This window comes from Puma concolor, chromosome E3, assembly GCF_028749965.1.
Source record: "Puma concolor isolate L17-30 chromosome E3, mPumCon1.1.hap2, whole genome shotgun sequence".
NCBI classification, from domain to species: Eukaryota; Metazoa; Chordata; class Mammalia; order Carnivora; family Felidae; genus Puma; species Puma concolor.
In genome coordinates, this window is record NC_141682.1 from 4931638 (window position 1) to 4953402 (window position 21765).

General features: G+C 46.6%; 2 protein-coding genes and 1 long non-coding RNA gene across 3 annotated transcripts in view; 1 reads left to right on the forward strand and 2 right to left on the reverse strand.

Moving 5' to 3' along the window:
* Nucleotides 1-980: 980 nt before the first annotated feature.
* Nucleotides 981-4904, reverse strand: LOC147572886 (uncharacterized). The gene is made up of 3 exons (XR_015245513.1): nt 4453-4904; nt 1855-1956; nt 981-1083 (listed from the first exon to the last, which is right to left on the reverse strand). It is a non-coding gene; the product is annotated as an uncharacterized LOC147572886 (long non-coding RNA).
* On the forward strand, nt 4903-20089 carry ZNF12 (zinc finger protein 12). Its single transcript, XM_025923370.2, has 5 exons — nt 4903-5033; nt 5974-6038; nt 11854-11980; nt 12231-12326; nt 15958-20089. The coding sequence occupies exons 2-5, from the start codon at nt 6000-6002 to the stop codon at nt 17805-17807; spliced, it is 2112 nt and encodes a 703-aa protein (XP_025779155.2). The 5' UTR covers nt 4903-5033; nt 5974-5999; the 3' UTR covers nt 17808-20089.
* LOC147572887 (uncharacterized) overlaps nt 20025-21765 on the reverse strand; it is a 30059-nt gene continuing 28318 nt past the window's right edge. Inside the window, exon 6 of the mRNA XM_086692244.1 lies at nt 20025-20837. Coding sequence (XP_086548370.1) covers nt 20683-20837 — 155 coding nt within the window. The 3' untranslated portion in view covers nt 20025-20682. The remainder of the gene's footprint in view (nt 20838-21765) is intronic.

Genomic DNA, 21765 nt, shown 5'->3' on the forward strand with positions numbered 1-21765 from the left:
AGAACAGTCTCTTATCTTGTTCAATCACACGTTTCCCCTCAGGTTTATGGTCAAGGAAGTTTGTCAGAACGAGTAAAGGTTAAGGAATACCAGTTTCAGCATGGCTTATTGTGATCGACACATAGTGACAGATTTGGGCAGAGGATTAAGTAAAGATGTGGTCTGAATTGTGCGAACTGGCTCTCTTAGTCTGTTCAGGCTCCTATAACAAAGTACCACAGACTTACGAACAGCAGACATTTCTTTCTCACAGTTGGGAGACTGGGAGGCTGAGAGCAAGATGCCAGACCGTTTTCTGGGCTGCAGACTGCCACCTTCTCGTTGTGTCCTCACCACCTTCTCGCTGCGTCTTCACACAGCGGAAAGGGAGAGCTAGCTCACTGGGGTCTCTTTTATCAGGGCACTAATCTCATTTATGAGGCCTCCACTCATGACCTAATCATCTCCCAAAGGTGCCACGTTCTAACACCATCACCTTTTGGGTTAGGATCTCAACATGTTAATTTGGGGGGGGGGGGTGGACACAGGCACTCGGGCCATATAGCACTGACCAAATTTAGGACTAACTGCTTTGGTTAAACATTAGGATTCAGGGTTCAAATGGGAGGTTAGGCATCTGGTCTCATGGTTCATGATGTTGTTGTGTTGGTGATGTTTTAGTATGGTTATTAATTCAGACCGTAAGAAGCACAAAAGGACCAAGGTGAGCATTGAGTCTAAAGCAACATTCTCTCCTGTTTGTATTACTCCCTGAGAAGAATCACCTAGAGTCCTGGCTACAGCGCATGTAGATAACTGGGCCTGACCTTCACCATAGTAAGACATTTTTGGAGGCAGGGTCCCCAAAGACCAAGGATCAAAATTGAAAATGAACTGAGGTTTAGAATGAAGGATTAAAGATAAAAATGGATTTATAAATCAGCCTAAACTCTGATTACAATTGACTGGGAATGTGAATAATCTTTTCTAACTGGAGACTTGCCTCCTTGCAATCAATCGGACATCCTCTTTTTCTCTCAATTTCAGAGCCCAGGGGAGATGTAGGTTTTCAGCAGGAAGTCCATCTGGATGCTAATGACAGGCCTGAGGAAGGAAGAGAGGAGTCTCTTGTACAGATAATCTGGAAGAACCTAGAACCTTCTAGAATGAGCTGAATAGAGTTATCACACTGTACTCCTAGGAGTTGGGGGCACGTCTAGGAGTCCATGGAAGGACAATGAGAAACCGGGGTTTTGTTCAGGGTCTGTCCCTTCCCAGGGCACCACCAAATATTTCAGATGGTTTTAATTCAAATCTCCTCTGAGGTAGAAGTTGGAGGGCCCATTTTTTATGCACTGGGACACAGATTAGGAGGGAAGTACTTCAAAAATCTAAAATTAGAGCCAAAGGATTGTTTGTGATAGATAGCCTAACAATATGCCATAAATTTCATTGGTTTATTTTGAAAGTCTTGCCCTTAGAATGATTATATTTATTTTTATACTCTATGTTTATGTATTTATTTTAAATAGTTCTGAAATAGTCATACTTTTCAAAACATGCTGTTCCTACAAAGTTTGTGATGAGATTACAGGTGTTACATATATGTAAATATAATTTTGTTTACATTTTCAGGATAGGTTTTGTGTTATTATATTTATATAATATATCAATTATAAGCAGATGGATAGTTCTCTCAAGTTCTTGTAACTACATTTTTAATTGACATTTACTCTTCATTATTCAATTGTGAGAATTCAGTTGTAATTTTTTAACTTGCCTTGATGACACATTTGTATGTTATTTGAGATTATTAAAGAGGATACCACAGTGTGTATCTTGGGGAAACATAATAAAGATAAAAAGTCTTCTTACCTTCATGATGTTCATAGCCATCCCAAGTCTGCCCTACCTGTTTGCTGTCAAATGATAATGTTGCTTAATGGGGTTGTGATCACTCAACCACATTTCGTAACTCTGAAAAATAATTCTGAGTTATTTTTCACATGGAAAAAAGCAATAGAAGACAAGGCAAATCCTGAGCTAGAGTTCTAAAGCCGGAAAACAAGGAGAAGATACTGAGGGAGGAAATGGGGAAGAAAGAAGGAAGATAGTACTATGGGGACCTAGATCTGAAAGTCACAATGAAGGCAAGGTGACTCAGCAAGATATGCATTCCCAGAGATGGTCCATGGCAAACACACCCACAGGTGCAAGGGAACACACGCAGTGTTCATTATTTTAATCATAAGGGGAGCCCTTTTCACAACCTCCAATTCCAGTTTACTGTGGTAGAAGGAAGATCCTTTGTGATGAAAAAGGAACAACTGAAAATAAGTGAAAGTTTTGGAGAACTTTCTGAGAAGCTCGAGAAGGTAAGAGGGGCTAAAGCTGACAAATCAGATAGGCATGGAGAAGAAAGAGCTAATAACACGAATCCTGAATATTGGAGGAAACCATCTAGGGATGTGGTAGCACCAGAGAATACTGGGACTGTCCAAAATACCAAGCATCAGTGCCCCCAGGGCACACCACCCTCCTGGCACATAGATGTATATCACCAGTCAGGAAGCTCACCTGAGCCTTGGTGACCAGAGTTTGTATTGGGGTTTCATTATGCAAAGTATGATTAATTCTATCACTGGCCATACATTGAACTCAATCTCCAGCCCCCTGCCTTCCTCCAGAGACTGAGCTGATATCATGTGGTTCAAAGCCCCAACCCTGTTGGTCTTCCTGGCATGGCTAGCTCCTATCCTGAGTCACCTTGTGAGCATAAACTCAGTTTTGGTCCAAGAGGCCCATGATGAGTAACAGACACTGCTAGCATTTAGGAAATTCCAAAGATTTAGAGGCTCTCTCCCAGGAACCAGGGACAGGGACAAGATAAATTCTTTTTTTATTATTTTTAATTTTTTAATTTACATCCACGTTATTAGCATATAGTGCAACAATGATTTCAGGAGCAGATTCCTTAATGCCCCTTGCCCATTTAGCCCATCCCCCCTCCCACAAGCCCTCCAGTAACCCTCTGTTTGTTCTCCATATGTAAGAGTCTCTTATGTTTTTTCCCCCTCCCTGTTTTTATATTATTTTTGCTTCCCTTCCCTTGTGTTCACCAGATAAGTTCTTTATACAACACGCTGGCCATGGTCAGGGGTCTGGCAGAACTCAGGTGGTCAGGGAAGGTAAACATTTTAGGACACATATATCATGGGAGATATTTGAGACACTGAAGAAATAAGGATTGAAATAATGGGGTACGCACAGGGATTTGGGATATCTTAGGAGACATGAGAAATTAGGAGATGAATGTAGTTGTCTATATAGGAGCAGCTAATGACAGTGAGCAACTGAATAAAGAGAGGCCAAAGAAAAAATGTGTGGGGTGGGGGTGCAGTGCTGGTAAATGAGATCAGCTAATAAGCATGGAGCAATTTCAGAAAGTGAAACCACCAAGGCAAGAAGAGCCACAAGGACAACAGCATCAAATTACAGCAGCTCTAGGAGAGGGACAGCATTCAGACATCGGATGCAGTTGATGGACTGAGGGCAGCAGAAAGACTAGATTCACCAGACATGGAAACAAAGAGGAGAAACAGTCTGACAGGAACAGCTTGGAAACAGATATAACTTATGAGACACCTAGGAATTAAAACATATATTTAAGAAGCTCTAGGTCTCTGCAGGATGGTAGGTGAGGGCAGATTAGGAAATCACTAAAATGAAACAGCTGAATGAAGAGACACAAGAAACAGGACAATGGATTCAAACAATAAAGCAATAACAAACAGGCAAGAAAACAGATGGTCAGGTAACTGATGACAGGGTGAGATTCGGGAGTGTTTGGGAAACAGAGAGCATGGTGCAGAGCACCATGGTTTCAGCCAAGACACCTAAAGAACCTGGGATCAGGACTGATCCAGTTGAAGAGGGGTGGGGGGTGGGAGGGGCAACGCCGCTGAGAAGGGGGTGAGGCTTAAGAAATTTGGAGGACAAAGAGGTGGACCAGCTGAGAAAGTGGGAGATGCTGGAGGCAACCGAAGGCTGAGAAGGACTAAGAATCTGGGAGCTGCTTTGGAAATGTGAGCTGATGTCACAAGGATGTGTGGCTCTCAATGGTGGGAAAGTCAGGAACAGGTAGAAAAAGAAGAACAAAGAAGAGTCAGAACAGCTAGGCTACGGTGGCTGTGGCAAAAGGAACTGTCTCCGGGGTCTGAAAGGACTGACTCAGTGACAAACAAGGGGTGGTCCCTTTGTAAAGACAAAACACTGAGATAACTATAAAAGAAAAAGGTAGGAGTGACACAGGGAGGGTCCAGCAGGCAACTCAAGGGCCCCTGTCTCTTCAGCTACTCCCATCCTCTCAGCTTTTCCGGTAACATGCAGCCACATATCCTTCACAGAGACTTGCATGCTAGATGAGGTGGGGATTTCTGAGACGTCCCCTAACGTGTGGGCGCTTAGACTTACGGGAAACAGAGTCCGGGGATTGGTCCTGCTCCCGAGGTGGGCTCTGTCAGGCGCACCGCCGGCGTCGTCCTGCGCATGTGCAGCTCGTCCAGTGTGCGTGTTCGCGCACGCGCAGTGCCGCCGCGCCGCTCTCGCTTCCTGTCCGTGCCCAGGTCACCGCTGGTCGTGCTTCCCAGGCTTCGGCCTCAGGCGGGCAAGGACCCCTGGGCCTGCGGGGCTGCGCGCCGTCCGTCCGGGCCGGCACCCAGCGGGCGCAGAGCTGTGCGGGCCGGGCGGAGTCTCGAGCGGAGACCCCCAAGCGCGAGCCCCGGAGCCCGCGGGCTGGGCCGGAGGGGCCGGGCGGCGGCGGCGCAGAGCGTTGGGATCGGGCCCGGCCCGTTTGCACCCGCGGCGGCCCGGCCGAGGTTCGCGGGACGGCGAGGCCCCAGGCGGCCGATTTGAGCCCCGAGAGGGTTTTCGGCCCGAAGTGAACTTGTCCCGGAGGCCCAGATCCGGCTCCTCGGGAACGGCGGCCCCGGGAGGCGCCGCGCCAGCTCCGGAGCCCTCGGGAGCCTCGGGGCAGCTCGGCGGGTCCCGACGAGGTAGGTCGTGGGCTTTCGGGTCTCCAGGAGGTTGTGCATCTTGTGGGCCGCGCCGCAAACCGAGGGCGCGAGCGGCGGCCAGGGAGGGATGGGCTCTCCCCGGGACTCATGGGGCCCAGGTTTCCTGGGAGCGCAGGGGGTCCCCGCGTGGGCTGCGGACGTTCTGTGTCCGCTCCGTTCTCCAGTCCCGATACGCCTTGCTCCGCGTGCCGCCCTCTCCGGCTTCCAAGCGGGTCTCTAAGCGCCCCTGAGCACCTGTGCTGTGTGCTCTAAGTGTGTGCCGACCGCGCCGGGCTCTGCCCTGTGGCATCCGCCAGTGTAGTGCAGGACAAGCCTGAGAGGGTTTGCTGCTGCTGCCGCCGCGGCCGCTGGGGTGACAGAGGAGGAGGTTGGGCCTGAGAAGGGAGGTGGCTCTTGGAGGGTGACCGAGTCTATGGGTGGGATTGTGGATGCGACTCAACTCCTCGGCCAATGTGCTGTCCACTCTGTTACATTGTAAGTCAAAGTAAGTTTCTTAACAAAAGATCCTTTTGAGTAGCACGTTGAAGTGTCTACAAATGATTTAAAGACAGCCATGCGGGTGCACATCTTTTTACTCAGACCATCCTGCATCCTGTTCTGATCTTAAGTAGTTAAAAGCATGACTAGAAAATAGATGACTGTAACAGAATTTCTTTTTGTATCTTCTTTTGAGTGATGGAGGTTTATCTCAATAGGATACAGTGTTCATTCTCTAATGAGAAACACATCCACTCAGTGACCACATAGTCAGGTGCCAGTTGCAGACAGGTGGGTGCTCCCTCCTTATTCTTCCAGTTAACGTCTGAAGATTTAAAGGGACAGTTCCCCCACAGGTTTCTTCCATGGAACTTTCCAGGAGAGCACTTTCTTGGCAGTGGAGAGCACATACACCTTCATTGCTTCTCTTTTCTTTCCCCAGGTCTGCCCCTACTTTCACTGTTGCCCATGTTTTTACAAGAGGAGCAGAAGATGAGTAGATCTGTGGTAAGTGTTTCTGTTTAATGTATTTATTCCCCACTTCTTTTTATAATATCCCCTAGGAGATGAATAGTTTAGACTTTAAAGGGGAAGGTAGAGATAGAAAAGAGATATGATTGGTCAGACACGGAGTACCAGAGTGGCAGCAAGCATTTCTGTCGTGTTCACATGTGTAGATAGCACGATCCTTCAGAGCCTTGAAAGCCAAAGTGCAGGGCCTCCTTGGTCTGCTTGACATTCATTGAAAAAAATGACAAATGCCATTTGTTACTGGACTGACACTGACCTGTTGAGAAACAGGTTTGTTTTCTCAAGGGTTTTGCAGTTTCTTTGACCATCTCACTTTAATTGTGACCCGGCTCCCTAAATGGCAGCCCCTAAACCACGGCTCTTGGTGCCTTACTTGTGCCTCCTGTAAGCTGAGACATACTGGTCCAGGGATCACCTAGTGCATATAATTTTTCTGGAAACTACAACATCATTCCATAGATACATTGTTTTTACTGCTTGATCCAGGGGTAAAATGAGGATACTCTGGAGGAGTGGCCTTCTCACCCTCCAGTAAGTCTTGCTAAATATTTTTCTATGCTAGCCTATCTGGTGTGCATCTCAGACTGTGCTGTCATGTCTCTGTCAAAGATTGCTTAGTTCCTATTCATGTTTTCTCCTGCAGTCTTGGTTCTGTCCCTGCCTGTCCCCAGAACCTGCCCCAGTAAAGGTTACCCATGAGCTAATTGTACAAAGCCAGCGATTTGCCAGTCCTTGCCTTGGACTGCTCTGCTAGCTTTCCATCTTCAAGGTCTGCTCTGTTAGTTCTATGACAAACCTCTTCTACTCTCTTCCTGACTGATCTGCCCTGTTCATGTGTTTTTTCCATCCCTGGCTCACGACCTTTATACCTGTCTGACTTACCCTCCTGTGCTCTGAACTGCCCACTCTGTCCATTCTTCCACATGGACCAGATGCCTCTGCCCAGCCACCTACCAGCGTTTCCATGGAGGTTGTCCAAAGGACACCTCAGGTTAATAGTAATTATTTGTAGCCCCCACCTATGCCTTCTGCTCTCGTCCCTGTCGGCTCTTTGTTCTACTGAGCAGCCTGTCACTGAATCCAGAAAAATGGGATTCTTTCTAATCTCTTTCTTCATTCTCTGTTACCACATTTGCTTGTTCATATTCTTGTTATAGTCTTTCTTTGTTTGTTTTAGAGAGAGAGAGAGAGCGAGCGAGGGAGCTCTAGCAGGAGAGAGGGGTAAGAGAGAGAGAGAGAGAAAGAGAGAGAGAGAAGGTCTAGCAGGCTCCACGTTGAGCCCCGACATGGGGCTTAATCCCATGACCCTGGGGTCATGACCTGAGCTGAAATCAAGAGTCGGACGCTCAACCAAGTGAGCCACCAGGCATCCCACAGTAGGTCATTTTTAGAGCAGTTTAGGTTCATCTGAAAATTAAGCAGACAGTACAGAGATCCCATCACTCCTCCATGTCTCAGATTCCCTTGTTATTAACATCTTACATTAGTGTGGTACGCTGTTTCAGTGGATGGGCCAGTGTTGATACATTATTATCTGAAGTCCAGAGTTGATGTTAGTTTGCTCCTTGTATGGTTCAGGTTTTGACGTCTGTAAGATGGCGTATGTCCACTGTGACAATATCATACAGAACAGGTTTACTGCCCTGAAAGTTCCCTGGGCACCACATGTTCATTCTTTCCTCCCCCAGTCTCTGGCAATTACAAGCCTCTACGCTGTGTGTATGGTTTTGCCCTTCTCAGGATTTCACATACAGGTGACCTTTGCACAACACGGGTCTGAACTGTTTGGGTTATTTTTCATGGATATTTTTCAATAGGTACAGCATGGGACCATAAAGGTATCTTCCTCATGATTTTCTTGATATTTTCTGTATTTTTTCGTTGTAAAAATGCAGTCTGGCATTCACATAATGTAAAAAACACGTGTTAATCGACTCTTGAGGTTATCAGTAAGGCTTCTGGTCAGCAGCATGCCATTAGTAGTTAGTTTGGCAGAAGTCCAAAGTTATATGTGGACTTTCAACTGTGGGGGGGGCGGTGGTCAGTGTCCCTCACCCCCGCATCAGTCAGTGGTCAGCTACTGTTGGGAGTCATACAGCCTGTAGCTTTTTCAGACTGGTCTGTTTCTGGTTTTATGTGAAATGCCTGTTCACATCCACTGCTAGTCTCTCTGTCCCTATGCTATCTTGTTTGTTGTGCTTTTCTTCTTGACTTACAAAGGAGTCTTAATTGTTTCACATTTTGTCTGTTTGGATCATGTTAGTAAACATTTTCTTCCGAGCTTATTTGTCTTCTTACTTTATTTTCCAGCCTTACTATATAGTCCTCTAATGTTTTCATTTTGACGAGTTGAATACTGTACATTTTTTAAATTTCTCAAAATTTGTGTGGGTAGGACTCCTAGTTCCAGAGCTCCCTCAGCAGTCAGCACTGGAGCTGCCACTTCGTTAGTAGACGGTCCACGGTGGTGAGTGGGGAGGACTTCATGGTGTTTCCCTCTTACTTCTGTGCATCCTTGGTTTTCCTCTCCTGGCTCTGGATGACGGCCGCAGTTGCTGTCCTTGGACGGGCCGCAGACTGGTGTACTGACTTCCTGACTCTGCAGGCCTCACATGTCTGAGAATGTCTTTCTTTTTCCTGGATGTTCAAGAGGAGTCTGGCTCAGTGGGGACCCTTGAACTGCAGTCTTCCCGCCCCAGTAGGCTCTTGCTGTTCTCTGTTGTTTGGGCCCCAGCAAGGCATGTGAGCTCTGTGACATGCGGAGGTGGCTGTGACACACAAGGGCCCCTTGTAAAGTCATTTTGCACTTGGGTCCTTGTCTGCAATCCTCTGAGGGGGTCTCTTTCTCTGTCAGTCTTTACTGATGGAATGCCAGTGCTGTGCCCTTCTAGCCACTGCTGAAAGGAGTCTCAGAAAGGTAAAGAAAACCTGTTCTCCCTCCCCCACACCAGGGGAGAGAGCAGCACTGTCTGCATCAGAAACCTCTGACAACATGGCAGCTTGAGATGTTCACAGGGTGTTCTTACCCTCATGTCTGACGGTCTGGCTTATGTGAAACTCTGTAGCCAGCCCTGCATTCTTGATTACAAAGCCATCTCTGGAATATGAGCTGTACTGAGTGTTAAGACAGCAAAGGTTGTTCCCTTTTGAAACTGACCTGAAATCCCTAAATGCAGTTCTGACTGGTTTCTTAATTTGTTAACCAGGTTTTCTGAAACCCATTTTCCTTGAGTTTAAAGTGCTTTTGTAAAGCTGCTTGCTTGAAGCTGGGGAAAGAACAGTGTAGTTTTCTCCCTTTGCACATAAACGTGAACTTGGGCAAACTACTCAAACTTGTCACAAAGAAAAAATTCAGTTTGGAACATTCACGATAATGTTCTTTTTAAGGAGCATCACTGCAGTTATTTTACGTACGTCACAAACAACAAAAATTGTAATTTTTTTCTTAGTGTGCTTCCCCCCCTAATAAGACCAAAATGCAAGCATTAAAAAAGTCCGCGCAAATTGCACGTTTTGTGAAATTACACGTGCAAAGCCAGAAGTTAGAATAAGATGTACATTGTTCTATTTATTCATTGAAATGAAACTACGTCCTGTTTCAATCCCTTGCTCTTTTGCTTTTGGTAATAACTTTTGACACGTGAACTTCTGGATGCCGATCTTCATGAGGGCGGCTGCAGTTGTGGCTGGAGGTGTCTGAATGAAGGCCGGGCAGAGCTTCTGGAATACCTCCTTACTGTACCTCCAGGACTGTCTCCTCACAGACCGGGCCTGGGCAGTTCTGCACACAGATTAGTCTGGCCTGGGTGGGAACCACCTCTTACAGCACCCAGTGCCCTGTCACCAGTTGGTGCTCAGACCTGAACACCTTTACCTGGTCCCTGGTGTCCCCGTACCTGGAGCCTGGGAGAATAACAGGTTCAGGTGACCAGGTGTCTCAGGGAATCTTGCCAACAGGATGCGTCCTGCACTCTTTGATCGTTACATGTTAAATATTTTAGATTTTCAGTCAATGTCAGGAGTTTGTCATTCTCTCAAATGGCCCCTGAGCAGGACACAGCCTTCTCCTTCCACACCACTCCTTACATGCCTTGTCAGATCACAGGAGCGTTTTTGCTTTTAATGTACTGGCACTGTTTTATAATCCCTCCTTGGCAACTGCATAAATCTGACAGCCTCATTGGCTTTAGTTGTTTAAATTTATTTCTGGGGCGCCTGGGTGGCGCAGTCAGTTAAGCGTCCGACTTCAGCCAGGTCACGATCTCGCGGTCTGTGAGTTCGAGCCCCGCGTCGGGCTCTGGGCTGATGGCTCGGAGCCTGGAGCCTGTTTCCGATTCTGTGTCTCCCTCTCTCTCTGCCCCTCCCCTGTTCATGCTCTGTCTCTCTCTGTCCCAAAAATAAATAAACGTTGAAAAAAAAAATTAAATTTATTTGTGTTTTCTGGTTAATTTTTGTCCTTATTTGGAAAGAGCGATAAGATACATAATGGATAATCAACAGTAACCTGAGATGTCATTATGTCCAGAGAACTTAGTTCAGGGCTTTCCATGGATTAGCCCTTTTGATACTGGTATTATGATACTTGACAGGGACCATTGTTATCTTTATTTCAGAATTAGTGATACTGAGGGATGGTTGTAATGACTGGTGTATTTGAGTGGGAACAGTTTATTCAGAAGATCCATATTTAAAGGTTTGGCTTGGGCAGTCTCTGGGTCTGTTTGTCCCTCCTTGGGACCAAGCTCCGGCTCCCCTGGAATGTGTAAATGGGCAGAAAGGGGATTCCTTCCGAGCTTCCCAGCTAGGAATTAGGGACAATTGAACAAGCTATCACTGACAGTTTACGTGGCAGCCATGGTCAGGCCTGCTAGACATACCTTGCGATAAAATACACAACTCACAGGGTGCCTGCGAGGCTCAGTTGGTTGAGCGTCTGACTTGATTTCGGCTCAGGTCAAGATCTCACAGTTTGTGACATTGAGCCCCACATTGGGCTCTGCGCTGACAGCATGGAGCCTGCTTGGGATTCTCTCTCCCTCTCCCCTTCCCCTGCTCACTAACTTTCTCTGTCTCTCAAAATAAATAAAAAACATTAAAAAAAACACACACACACACAACAAGGATGTGTGTTGCCTGGCTTCTTCCTTTGCCAGTTGTGGCAAATATCACAGATCAGCTCCTTCCATGCACAGGAGGATCAGGTTGACTGATAACAGTGGTTGAATTTCAGGCTGTTGAGTTTGGACCTGGGACACGTGTCTAGAGTTTAGGAGAGAGGTCTGGCCTGGTGGTAAAGGTTTGCGAAACGCTGACATACTCACAGCAGGTTGCAGATAGCAAAGTGTGAAAGACCAAAAACGGAGCCCCAGGCCCTCTGACTTCAGGATGTCTTGGAGAACAGGGGAGCCAGCAAAGGAGACAGAAGGGAGTCAGCAGGGGAGGTCAAAGGAGAGCCAACATCAGTAATGTTCTGGAAGCAAAAAGGAGGAGCAAAGCGCACCCTGCATTTCTCTGAGTGCCTCTCAGGCCTGTGCCCCTTGGCACAGGGGCTGTGTCTGCTGGTCTTCGTGTCCCCAGCAGCCAGGACTGTCCATGGCTCACAGTGCAAGATGGTATTTTCTTTTTTTGGTGACTACCGAATGAGTTCATCCTAGCGTATTTCTGATTTATTTTCTTTCCATGATAAAGGAGATAACAGTGTTTGTAGTTCACTTGACCAGTGAGTTTGGTAAGCTCTTCTCCCCGTATGCCTTCTCTACCTCATCTGGTTCCGATCACGGTACCATTACAGGGGCCAGTGTCATTCAGGGATGTGGCCGTGGACTTCACCCAGGAGGAGTGGCAGTATCTGGATCCTGAGCAGAAGACCACCTACCGGGATGTGATGCTGGAGAACTACAGCCACCTCGTCTCTGTGGGTGAGGAGAGCCCGCTCTCTCGATTGCTAAGATACATGGGATTTCCCTCAGATGTACCGACTGTAACTTTGAATTTGATGGGACAAATGTGAGTGGTCTGTTTTGGGCACCAGGCAGGGCCTTTGGTCTTCACCTCCCCAGTTCAAGGCTCTGATTGTGGTGCAGCTCATAAGGCAGCACCGTTCTCAGACGATGAGAGACCTGGCAGCCCAGCAGTGAGGCTCAAGTTCTCTCTCATTTCTATTAACAGGCTGTCACATTATCAAACCGGAAGTTATCATCAAGTTGGAACAAGGAGAAGAGCCATGGATAGTAGAAGGAGAATTCCTACCACACAGTTACCCAGGTGTGTTAGTGCAGGCAGTGCGGAGACTGGTAACTCGGAAGTGTTTTTCCCCAGGAATCTCTCATGGTCCTGAGCCTGTAGAAGGGACTACAGACAGTTGTGTGTGTGCTCTAGCTACCCAAGCCTCACTCCCGGAGCCTTCCTCCTTCCCCGTGAGAACCTGTGTTTGCAGAGCTTTTCCGTGCTTTGCCTCTCCCCAGAGCCCAGACCCCGCAGCTCCCTTCTCCCTGCTGAGCCTCGGGTCTTGCTTGCTCCATGGCATTTGCAGTCGCCCGTTATCATGGCTTCTTTCAGGTTTTAGGCATTCGTGTCTGTCATGAAAAAGTAACTGACAGGACTCGTAGGTTTCTTGCCACCTTCCTTACTTCTTCCTCTTTTCTGTGAGATGCCTCAGACAGGTCTCTGTCCCTTTTTGTGTCTCCCTTTACTGAGGTCAGATTCCAAACCCCCATCCTGTGCCTGAGCCAGTGACTTTGGTGCACCTCTGCCATTGGTGCGCCTGTGTGCTGCTCATCTGTCCCGAGATCCAACCCTTCTTGAGCTGGGTGACAGCAGTGTCTGGGCCTCCTGTCTGCCCCAGACATGTGTGTCCCATCTTGTCCCTTACTCACCGTGCTGTCCTGTCCTAGTGGGTGCTCAGTGAGTGTGGTGCACGGGAATGAGTTATGATTCCTTTCCCTCCACGCTCCAGAAATATTTCTGAAGGCTCTGCTTCCCCCTTTGTTGGGTTCTGCTTCCTGAGTTCTTCAAAGTTCTTCAAAGGGCTTCTCCTGCCATTAGGGTTGTTGTTTGCCTGTTTGTTTTATGCTTTACCATCCCTGTCCTCCTGTCCAGTCTCCTGTGGTAGCAGCCCAGTGGTCCCTCGTGCTACGTGCACTTGCAAGATGCATTCCTGGAAATTTCCAGTTGATCTTATCACTGGTCTTCCAGGATGAGCCTTCAGGGGTTTCCCTGCTGCTACTGAAAGGAAGTGTAAATTCCTCGTCTTCCCTGTGGTGCCTGAAAAATTAATTTTCTGTTGTTTCCCAGAACTCTTGCTAAATCCACTGGGTCCTCCTAAATGTCTTCTGTTCATGTGGTTATTGTCCCTTTTGCTTTAATTCGGAGGGGAGTGCTCTGTTTGCCAGATAACAGCACATTCTTCCAGATAACTGAGCACAGGGCCCAGGTTTTCTGCCCCTCCTTGAAGCTTTTCCTTCCAGCTCTTATTATTATTTCGGTCTCTTCCTTGTCTGAAGGTGACTCTGCCTCAGGGCCATACCTTGAAAAAAGTTAGGTCTGATCAAGTAATCTTACTTGATATTATATATATTTTGCTTGACTTCTTTCTTTCCCAAATTACAATCCTATAAAGAAAAGGGTATGTTCTCCTTGCCAAAGTATGTAACATGTAGTCCACATTGAGTATGTGTGGAGTCCAGTAGGTGAAAGAACTTTCTTGTCCATCTATTGAGAAGTAATTGATAAGCGGTGCTAAATATTCATACCTGGGTCACATCCCCATTTATTCTGCAGGTGCTTGAAAGATACCCAGAAGTTTCAGATCAAAAGCAACAGCTCTGATTTCAGTTCAGGGGTTCAAAGGAAATAGTGAGTAGTCATACTTTCTAAGAGACAGGATTTGGTTAAGAAAAGAGAGTTGTGTGGTATAATTTACAACTCAGCATTTCAGGGGCACTTGGCTGACTCAGTCAGTAGAGCACACGACTCTTAATCTCAGGTTCATGAGTTCAAGCCCCACACTGGGCACAGAGCCTACTTAAAAGAAACAAAGAGACCCTCAGCATTTCACGTGGGATGTTGATGTTCCAGGCTGAACCACCGTGCTTAAGCCCTTCTATGGGGAGTAGTTATTTTCAACTTTAAGGGGAAATGGATCTAATTGAGGTGAGAAGGGACTTGAGAAGATTTTGTTTTATTAAAAAAAATTTTTTTTAATGTTTATTCATTTTTGAGAGACAGAGACAGCCTGAGCGACAGAGGGTCAGAGAGAGGGAGACACAGAATCGGAAGCAGGCTCCAGGCTCTGAGCTGTCAGCACAGAGCCCGACGTGGGGCTCAAACCCACCAACCACGAGATCATGACCTGAGCTTAAGTCGGATGCTTAACCAACTGAGCCACCCAGGCGCCCCGTTGTTTGTTTTTTTAAAGCATGGAACTCTCTGAAAGACAGGTCTTGAGTAGATCAAGGCTGGAAGCCAAGCAGATTGAATAAAGCAATAGAAGCTGAGACTTGTGGTTGAAAGGAGCTGGGCACTGTTGGCACACCATAGCTGTCTCAGAAGCACATGGTGCCTGGGACGGAGGGTCAGGCCCCCTCCCGCACACCTAACTGCCCTGGGATGGGTCATCTGCCACCTCTTGTCTAGCAAATAGCTTGGTTTCCCTGGGGCAGAAATTCTTCGTAGGCTGGTGTAAACCCAGGGTGGAATCACACTGTGAATCCGGGCAAAAAGTATTCTCTGTCAGATGTTTTCCCTCGTTTTACCTGTTGATGTTTTGGCAGTGCACTCAGGGAATTGTAGGTTTTGGAGGACAAGGCTGGTACGGTTTCATCTGATGTAGATGACAGCAAGCACGGCCGTCAAGTTCATCCAAAAACTTGTTAAGATAAGTAAAAATAAAGGTCACTGTTTTAGGAACAGTTTGGGGAATCTGATTTTTAAGGTTTGTAAATGAAACCAAATGAAAGTCACGAGTGGCGAAGCCTATTCACATTCAGAATTAAGGGACAGTGTGGTATGTCAGAGGCAAGACTAGTTTAAGGGAATCGCCAGGAGTCTGAAAATGGGAAAAATAGTTGCGAAACTCACAGAGCATGTGTTTTGTGCCAGATGCTGTTCTGAGCACTTTATGAGTTTATGTATGTAATCTCACGGCAGCCTGATAAAGTAGGTACCGTTGTCTCCGTCTCACCCCTGGATGATCCTGAATCATAGGTGACTTAAGTACTTGCTGGTCACCCAGCCACAGTGCATGCTGCACCGTCCAAATAAGAACAAATAGAGTTTCATGGGCACACGCTGATTTGGCCCCACTGTGCGGAAGCTGAAACGAAAGAAAGTAGTGTGGAAGGATCTAGGCTGGTCAAAATGCTGTCACAGAAATCTCAGTAAAAAGCGATGGTGCCTGAGCCTGTGATCATCTCCCCCAACTTGATGGGAAACGGTGTGGCACAAAGTGCTGGGCTCCTCCCCTCCCCTACTGCTTCCTGAGGCATCTGTGCACCCCAGCTTGCCTGGTAGCACTCCTCACTCATCCCTGTTTGCTGTGAGTCCTTTCATATCTGCCTGTCAGCTGCTCATCCACCATCCCTTGTCTTCCCATCCCTGCTCTGTGTTTACATTTCACCTTCTCTGTCCAGTTTTGAACAAAACCTTATAAAGCAGCAAAGATCAAAGGTGCTTGAGCTTTTCCCCTTTCTTGACCTCAGAGGTATGTGTATATGTGCGCATGCATGCATGTGTTTACCCCAAACCATGAGGGTAGGGAAAAGAAGTACACTTGGAAATATTTACATCTGCCCATGGAGCGGGCATCTACACCACGATGAAATGCTTGCATGTAAGTCACATTCCATGTCTTAATGTAGGAGATACACGAAATGTTGTTAATTCTGCCTCTTTTTAGAAGAAGTCTGGAAAGCCGATGACCTGGTTGAAAGGGTCCAGGAGAATGAAGGCAAACACTCAAGGCAAGCTGTGTCCATCAACAAAACCCCGACTGAAGAGAGAGGTAATGTTCTCGGTAAGACTTTAAATGTGGAAACAAACCCCATTCCTTCAAGGAAAATGTCCTATAAGTGTGGCTCATGTGAAAAGAGTTTGAAGTCCATTTCAGAATATATCAGTAGTGATGGCAGCTATGCAAGAAGGAAGCCTGACGAATGTGGTGCGTGTGGGAAACCGTTTCCCCGTGTGAAGCTTGAGAAAACTCATCAAGGAGACCAATCTTACGAATTTAATCAAAGTGGGGGAGCTTATAGTCTAAACGAAGAAAGTATTTATCAGAACATTCATATTTTGGGGAAACCCTTCGAATATATTGAATGCCAGAAAGCCTTTCAGAAGGATCCAGGTTTTGCTAACCATATGGAGGAGAAGCCCTATAAGTGGAATGAATCCGAAATAGCCTTTCTTCAAATGTCCAACCTCAGTGTACACCAGAGGTCTCACATGGAAATGAAGCCCTACGAATGCAGTGCATGTGGGAAATCCTTCTGTAAAAAGTCAAAGTTTATCATACACCAGAGGACTCACACAGGAGAGAAACCTTATGAATGTAATCAGTGTGGGAAATCCTTCTGCCAGAAGGGAACCCTCACCGTCCATCAGCGCACACACACAGGGGAGAAGCCCTACGAATGTAACGAATGTGGGAAAACCTTCTACCAGAAGTTGCACCTCATTCAGCATCAGAGAACTCACTCAGGAGAGAAGCCCTACGAATGTAGTTACTGTGGGAAATCCTTCTGCCAGAAGACCCACCTCACACAGCACCAGAGAACACATTCAGGAGAGAGACCCTATGTTTGTCACGACTGTGGGAAAACCTTCTCGCAGAAGTCAGCACTGAACGACCACCAGAAGATTCACACGGGCGTGAAACTCTATAAGTGTAACGAGTGCGGGAAGTGCTTCTGCCGCAAGTCTACTCTCACCACACACCAGCGCACGCACACCGGGGAGAAGCCCTACGAATGTAACGAGTGCGGGAAGTTCTTCTCTCGGCTGTCCTATCTCACCGTGCACTACAGGACTCACTCGGGAGAGAAGCCCTACGAATGTAATGAGTGTGGGAAGACCTTTTACCTGAACTCCGCCCTCATGCGGCATCAACGAGTGCACACCGGGGAGAAGCCCTACGAATGTAACGAGTGCGGGAAGCTCTTCTCTCAGCTGTCGTACCTCACCATCCACCACAGGACTCATTCAGGAGTGAAGCCCTACGAATGTAACGAGTGTGGGAAGACCTTCTACCAGAACTCGGCCCTTTGCAGGCACCGGAGAATCCATAAAGGAGAGAAGCCCTACGAGTGTTACATATGTGGGAAGTTCTTCTCTCAGATGTCGTACCTCACCATCCACCATCGGATCCATTCAGGAGAGAAACCGTATGAATGTAACGAGTGTGGGAAAACCTTCTGCCAGAATTCAGCCCTTAATAGACATCAGAGGACACACACGGGAGAGAAAGCCTATGAGTGTTACGAATGTGGGAAGTTCTTCTCCCAGATGTCCTATCTCACCATCCACCATCGCATCCACTCGGGAGAGAAGCCCTTTGAATGTAACGAATGTGGAAAAGCCTTCTCTCGGATGTCCTACCTCACCGTGCACTACAGGACTCATTCTGGAGAGAAGCCCTACGAATGTAACGAGTGTGGGAAAAAATTCTACCACAAGTCAGCCTTCAATAGCCATCAGAGAATTCACAGGAGAGGGAGTGTGAACGTACTGGATGTGGGAAGGCTTCTCTGAAGTCCAAGAACCCTCTCAGCGTGGTGAGCGGGCAGCTCCTGCTGTCGTCCCTCAGAGTTCACACGGGTGATGCACACGAATGAGCCTTTGTGTTAGTCAGACTTGAAATCTGAGAGTTCACAGGGTAGAGACCACAGTTGTAACAAGACCACAGTTGTAACAAGGACTTGTCGGATACCAGACTGTACGGAAGTAAACATTTATAAATATGTAGGATGTGTATGAACTTCACCGTGGACTCAAACTGTTTTACATATCAGGGAATTCATACCAAGGGAAAATCTCTCAATTTAACGGAGGTGGAAAACATACTCCTTTGGAAATTATTAATATTAAATGTTTGTGATGTAGTAACAAGCTTCTTGGAACTTGAATAACTGTTGTAAAGATACTTGTGCAAACAGAAGCTGTCAGATCAGCAGGTAGTGATCAAGGCTGTAGCATCGCAACTGATGCTCGTACGTGAGTGTTCCTGGGAATGTAGGACTTACGTTTTTGAGGAGTTTTTAAGTTTGTTTGTCCCCTTGTTTTTAGGATGCTCCATTACAGGAATTGTATGTTCATTTGAATCATGTTTGAAAAGCCATTGTAACCTTAGTAGAATAATTTCTAAGACATGGTAAGATTATCCATTTGAAACTGCTCCACCACGTTAGTACCCTAATACTGTCACTGAACTCGTATCTGATCGCGTATGAAGTACACTGCTTCTCCCACTCTTCCCTGTCAATGAACTAAATCGTCTATAAAGAAGCTAATGTTTTTGTAATGTGTTCAACTTTACCTGAGTCAGCAAGAGATAGAAATCTATGCATAAAATAGAAAACCATATAGATAATTTTGTTAATGCCAGAAGTTTCCAGTAGTAAGTTTCCTATAGCACTCGTTGCATTCTCTACAGTTAAACAGAAAGACTTAAAGTATTTCCATTTGTACTAATTTTTTTTCGATCTGTTTTATTATTTTTTTAGTTCAGATGCCTACATATGTGTAAGTGTGCAGAGCACACATACTGTGTAACTTAGTAATTATCCGTATTTTTACTTGATATAATGTTTTTAAATATTGTGCTCTACTCCTTCCTGAATGAATGAAGAACTCTTCATACGGGTTTGTGGCAGACGTTGGTGAACGACCCTCGTCACTCACTTCTTACTGTTTGCTGGCGGAGTTTGGGTATCCATTCCTCCTCATGGAATGAGGGATAGATCCTGACTAGTTTCAGTTAATAATGGTAATCCTTTTCTCATTGCCAGCCATTGGTTTAGAGTGGTCACAGGACCCAGTTCTGTGCAGATGAACAAAGGAGAGATCTGACAGGTTATCTCTGGAAAACATTCCTTCAAAGATTCGAGGGATGAATCATGCAGGGTGAAGTAGAGTCTTCTGTCGAACGTTGCCTTCTCTGCATGGGATGCCTGGTTGTGTCTTTCAAATACGGATTATAATTTAAGCATGGCCGAGCAGAAATATCAGGAGAACCTGGGACCTAGATGATGACGTTGAGCCACTGAACCAACCAGCCATGTAGCTGGGCCACCTCTGGACTGTCTCTTCTGTAGTAGACTAAATTTACTTTTATGCCAGTTGATTTTGGTTGCTCTGTTAGCCATAACTGAAGATACAAAGTTATACCTTTGTAGGAATTATGCAATTGAGAAGTGGACTTTAGGTAAATCATCTATTTAGAAGTAAGTACTGATAGAGAGCTTTATCTTAACTTTCTGTAAATTTGGATGTAAATAATTTGAGCACTACAAATCAACTTGAAACAATTAAATGTATGTTTCCTTGAATTGTTACATCATTGACCTAAGAACCTTTAGAGCCTGATAAAGTGTCAGGTATACCTTCCTTTTTACAATGCATGACAAATTTTGTTTAGGTTAATTTATGTTATCCATGGATCATCGCTATAGTGTGAGTTGACAACATAGGTGTGGAGGGTAAGGACCTTTGCTTTCCAGTGATTAGCCGAATAGCCTCTATTTGAATAATTGACCCCTTACGGCTGAGATGAAATGCCATATTTTCTGTGTATTTCAATCACTCGTGCCACCTGTTTTTGTTGCTTAGCACTTTCCCTCCACATTCTTCTAGATAATCGTGAGTATGCTACATAGCAGGAATGAAAAGTCTGGTAGGTTGTATAGTTTTGTGTAGGAAAATATACTCATGGTGTATTTGTAGAAATGATACCTACAAAGATTCCCACCGTAGTTTGTCATTATAGCTTTAAATACACGGTATGCATTTTAAGTAAAATACTCAAAAAGTTTCAATGGTTCACCACATTCTTCTTACCGAGTGCCTGCGCGTGAAAGAGCCTGGTACACATAAGTGGTCCCGGACTGCCTCTCTGATGATGGAGCGGTGTGATCTGTTCAGTTTCAAACATGTCCGTGCTCTCATATTATTACATCTCTGAAAGTAAGATCAGTGGCATGTTCTTTAATGCCACTGTTTTTCTTCTCTAGAGGCACGTAAAATCATGGTTTTAGACTTGATGGAATACAATATATGAAAAGTTTTTAACTGTCCCTGGCAAGTGTGTAAGGTAACACAGGCCCGAGTTCATAAAGAAAGCACTAGAGGGACTTGAGCCTCCCTGTGCTGCAGTAAGGACTGAAGGGGGGACTGAAAGACTTGGGGGTGAGTTGCGGGGCAGGAGCTCCTGGGTGTTGTACCAGTGACCTCATAATTTGGGGTGTGAGCAGATCATGAACTCTGAGAGGGGTTTCCAGGGGCTGAGCAGAAGGCAGACCCTTCCTGGCCGTGGACACGTGAGATCCCCCAATATTCTGTATCCTCCTCGAGTTAGTGAAGCGGTGGCTTACTGACTCCTTCTCACGTGGATCAAAATGAAGACGTAGTTTTAACACCAAGGCCCTATCCCCTCGGAGGCCCCCGAGTCACCCGCTTCTTTGTTCCAGGTCAGTGAGCTTGGTGGCACTGTCCATCCAGGCTCCCCAGAGAAGACTGCACAGTCCACCGGTTGTGGCCCAGCTAACTGCCAGCTTTGCAGGCTGTCTGCAGTGAAACAAAACAAGGAAATTCCTTTTCCTTCTCACAGAGATGACATCACAAACCAACGGTGTTTCCCTTCCCTGAATTCAAAGTCCGTGATTCCTGCCAAACTGACGAAGTAGCATGGGCTGCCGACTTGTTTCTCAAGCCCAACTCTGGGGTGCCAGAGAAGCCCAAGCAGTTCACACGTCCAGGGACTGCAGGGGTGCCCTGGGGGCAGATGTGGCTCTCGGCAGGGAGGTGTGAGCAGCCAGAGACAGTAGGGAGGCCGGTGCCAAGGGGAACTCGGGGACTACACGACACTGCTCTCCACTGTAGTGTCCCAAGCACATCACTGCCCACCACAGTCCTTCGTGAGACCGAAAGCAGGTGCGTCAGCCCCATCCAGCTGAGATGAGGGGTGGACGCGACAGACACAGTGTGAGCTGCATCATCCCTTCCTCATTCCACAGCCATGTCATTACCATAAGTAGGCACGTTTTTCCGGATGAAGGAGGACCTTCTGGTGATCATGTAATGTGCCAAGAGGGGGTTCCTCCTAGCTGGGGGCGGGCTTTCTCTTCTGTAACACATACGTCTGCTGAGGCCACCCTGAGGAACAGCAATAGGGGTTAGGCCTTTGCCCAGCTCCTTCCATTAGCTGAGATCTCCAGACACCTCAGCAAGAATAAATGCCGGGAGAAGACAAGTTAAGGAGTTTACCAAGAGCACACCATATGTCTCCACCACTAGTGGGATGTAGAAATCCGGATTTCAAAATGGTCTTACTAGACATCCCTTGAGAAAAGTGTATTGGTTATATGAAGCAGGAACAGTTATCCCAAAAGAGGTGGGGGAAAGGGGAAAGGGCGTCAATAAATGGCATGAAGTAAATGCTTCACTAGATGAGCTTAACTGCAGAGTGGATGCAGCCAAAAAGCCAGTTAGTGGG